This window comes from Perca flavescens, chromosome 7 (genome assembly GCF_004354835.1).
Source record: "Perca flavescens isolate YP-PL-M2 chromosome 7, PFLA_1.0, whole genome shotgun sequence".
Taxonomy (NCBI): domain Eukaryota; kingdom Metazoa; phylum Chordata; class Actinopteri; order Perciformes; family Percidae; genus Perca; species Perca flavescens.
The window spans coordinates 35,579,394-35,581,893 of record NC_041337.1 but is presented as its reverse complement, the minus strand read 5'-3'; the positions used below and the strand labels follow the sequence as shown (position 1 = coordinate 35,581,893).

The window sequence follows — 2,500 nt, the reverse complement described above, 5'->3', positions numbered from 1 at the left end:
CACTAAATAGATCACTGTATATGTTAGTTTAAACAAACTGTGTGCACAGACAAACTGTGTGTCTGTGCTCGAAAAGCACAGACACACACACAGATACACGCAGATACAGACAGACACAGACAGACACACGCACAGACAGACAGACAGTATGAACCTAACCAATTCACCCAACAAAGGCAAGTAGAACTAGCCAATCAGAGGCACAGTAGGGCGGGACATTCCTTCGACCATCCTAGGACACTACAGCTACGGCCCAGAAGATCCACAAAATCTTGCAGAATCTAATAAAATGTATTCTTCTTCTTATTATCATTTTAATACTTTCACCCAGGAACCAAAGCAACTAATCCCGCGCTCTGCTGTTGCTATAGTATAGGACCACCGCTTATTCACAAAAACACTAACGTTTTGGCCCCTCCGGTCCTTCATCAAGAGCACCCTCAAGTTAACCATAGCTGTATCCCTTCAGCAGCAGTGAATGTAATTAGCAGCCAGGGTCAGTCTAGCAACTCTCCGTTGGCTCGCGAGCTGGAAAAACCCAACTCTAGTCTGGCCAATCACATCGTGTATAGAGTCGGTGGGCGGGGCTTAACATAATGACGGCAGAGTTGCGTGAATTATCTAATTGTGTCTAAGGGACTAATGTCAACAAATATCTTTAAAACTGGTCCAGTATTGAGCAACAACGCTGTAACCTTCAGCTGTGAACCGGGCTGTAATGTAACTGCAGGACAGATGTTTTTAGTTAGAGTCCACTAAAAGATCTGTTGTTGCCGCTGACAGACTCCGATTATTATTCTAAGTGTCTGACAACATTATGGAAAGGATCCCTACAGAGATAGAGTTTTTAGTTAAAGAGTAAGATCATTTTAGTTTAACATGAAACAGCCACAAAATCCCCATCACCAAACTCCACCAGACTCCATGTAAATAATGAGGACTTTTAGCGTGTATAGAGCCAGCATATTTCCACCAGACTCCATGTAAATAATCAGGACTTTTAGCGTGTATAGAGCCAGCATATCTCCACCAGACTCCATGTAAATAATCAGGACTTTTAGCGTGTATAGAGCCAGCATATCTCCACCAGACTCCATGTAAATAATCAGGACTTTTAGCGTGTATAGAGCCAGCATATTGCCACCAGACTCCATATAAATAATCAGGACTTTTAGCGTGTATAGAGCCAGCATATCTCCACCAGACTCCATGTTAATAATCAGGACTTTTAGCGTATATAGAGCCAGCATATCTCCGCATGTAAATGGGTGAATTAAGGATTTATTTCAACCAAACCAGAGTGGTGATTGTTGGGACAGTGGAAAGATGAACCAAGACGGCTTTTGATAGTTTTATTTAGTTTATGTCCACTTTGAATGAAGTGTGTTTTACGATGATAAAAGTAGTGATTATTTACATGGAGTCTGGTGGAGTTTGGTGATGGTGATTTTGGGGCTGAATTCCCTGCTAATTGAAAACAAAGAAGATGGCTGCTGCTGCTGCTGGTGAACAGCGGTCTTCTGGAAGACTTGGAGTTCAGCTTTTCTTTGAGAAAAGAACAAAGAACGGCACTGAAGTCATTCTTAAAAAAGGAAGATGTTTTGGGAGTTTAAAGTTTAATCTATCAACTAGCGTTGCTCTGGCTGGTTGTAGCGCTGTCCTATTGGTGCAGAGGGAATTTGAAAGACAACCGTTGATCCCGCCCCCTCAGATTGAGCCCTGACCAATGGGGAGTTCCCAGACCTCAACATCTGGATGTGGGGCTGGCTGGTCAGGCTGAAGGGGGTAAGCTTCACTTCAGAACTCGAACCTCCTATGGCGCCATTTTGATGCTACAAAGAGATCCCCTCCCGTTAGCATTCCACTGACTAGCATACATTTACTAGCTCTGGTGGTCCAGTATATATATGTCAATGGTCGGGCTACTGAAACGGCAAAAAGAAATACAGAACCAAACGGGTCGTCCAATGGGGCGGTTCGCTAGTCACGGGTGAACGAAACGTCCCGCCCCCTGTATCTGCGTTGCTGACAGGAAGTGAGCTGTGATTGGTCAGGGTTGTTGTTGTTGTTCCAGGACTGTGTGCTGGACCTGACTCTGCTGAAGGAGAGCTTTCAGGCGGAGGTGGACCAGCTGTCAAAGTAAGTTGTGTGTGTGTGTGTGTGTGTGTGTGTGTGTGTGTGTGTGTGTGTGTGTGTGTGTGTGTGTGTGCCACTGCCACTCCTTCTCTTTTTACCCTTTTTTCTTCATCACTCTTTTCTTTCTGCACTGTTTTTCCATTTTTTTAATCTTTATTTCTTTACCTCCTTTCCTCCTTTTTTTCCTCCTTTTCAATGTCTTTCCTTCTCTTCCCCATTCTCCTCTCTCTCTTTTTCCTTCTCCCCTTTCTTTTTCTTCTTCCTCCTCTCTTTTTCTTCCTCCTCTCTCCGCCTCCTCCTCCTCCTCCTCCTTCTCTTCCTTCTCCTCCCTCTCTTTTTCCTCCTCCTCTCTCTTTTTCCTTCT

The 2,500-nt window shown here is 44.2% G+C and overlaps 1 protein-coding gene across 1 annotated transcript in view; it reads left to right on the top strand.

Moving 5' to 3' along the window:
• irak1 (interleukin-1 receptor-associated kinase 1) overlaps positions 1–2,500 on the top strand; it is a 32,946-nt gene that overhangs the window by 12,396 nt on the left and 18,050 nt on the right. The window contains 1 exon segment of the mRNA XM_028583992.1: positions 2,075–2,139. Within this exon segment, the coding sequence (XP_028439793.1) occupies positions 2,075–2,139 (65 nt within the window).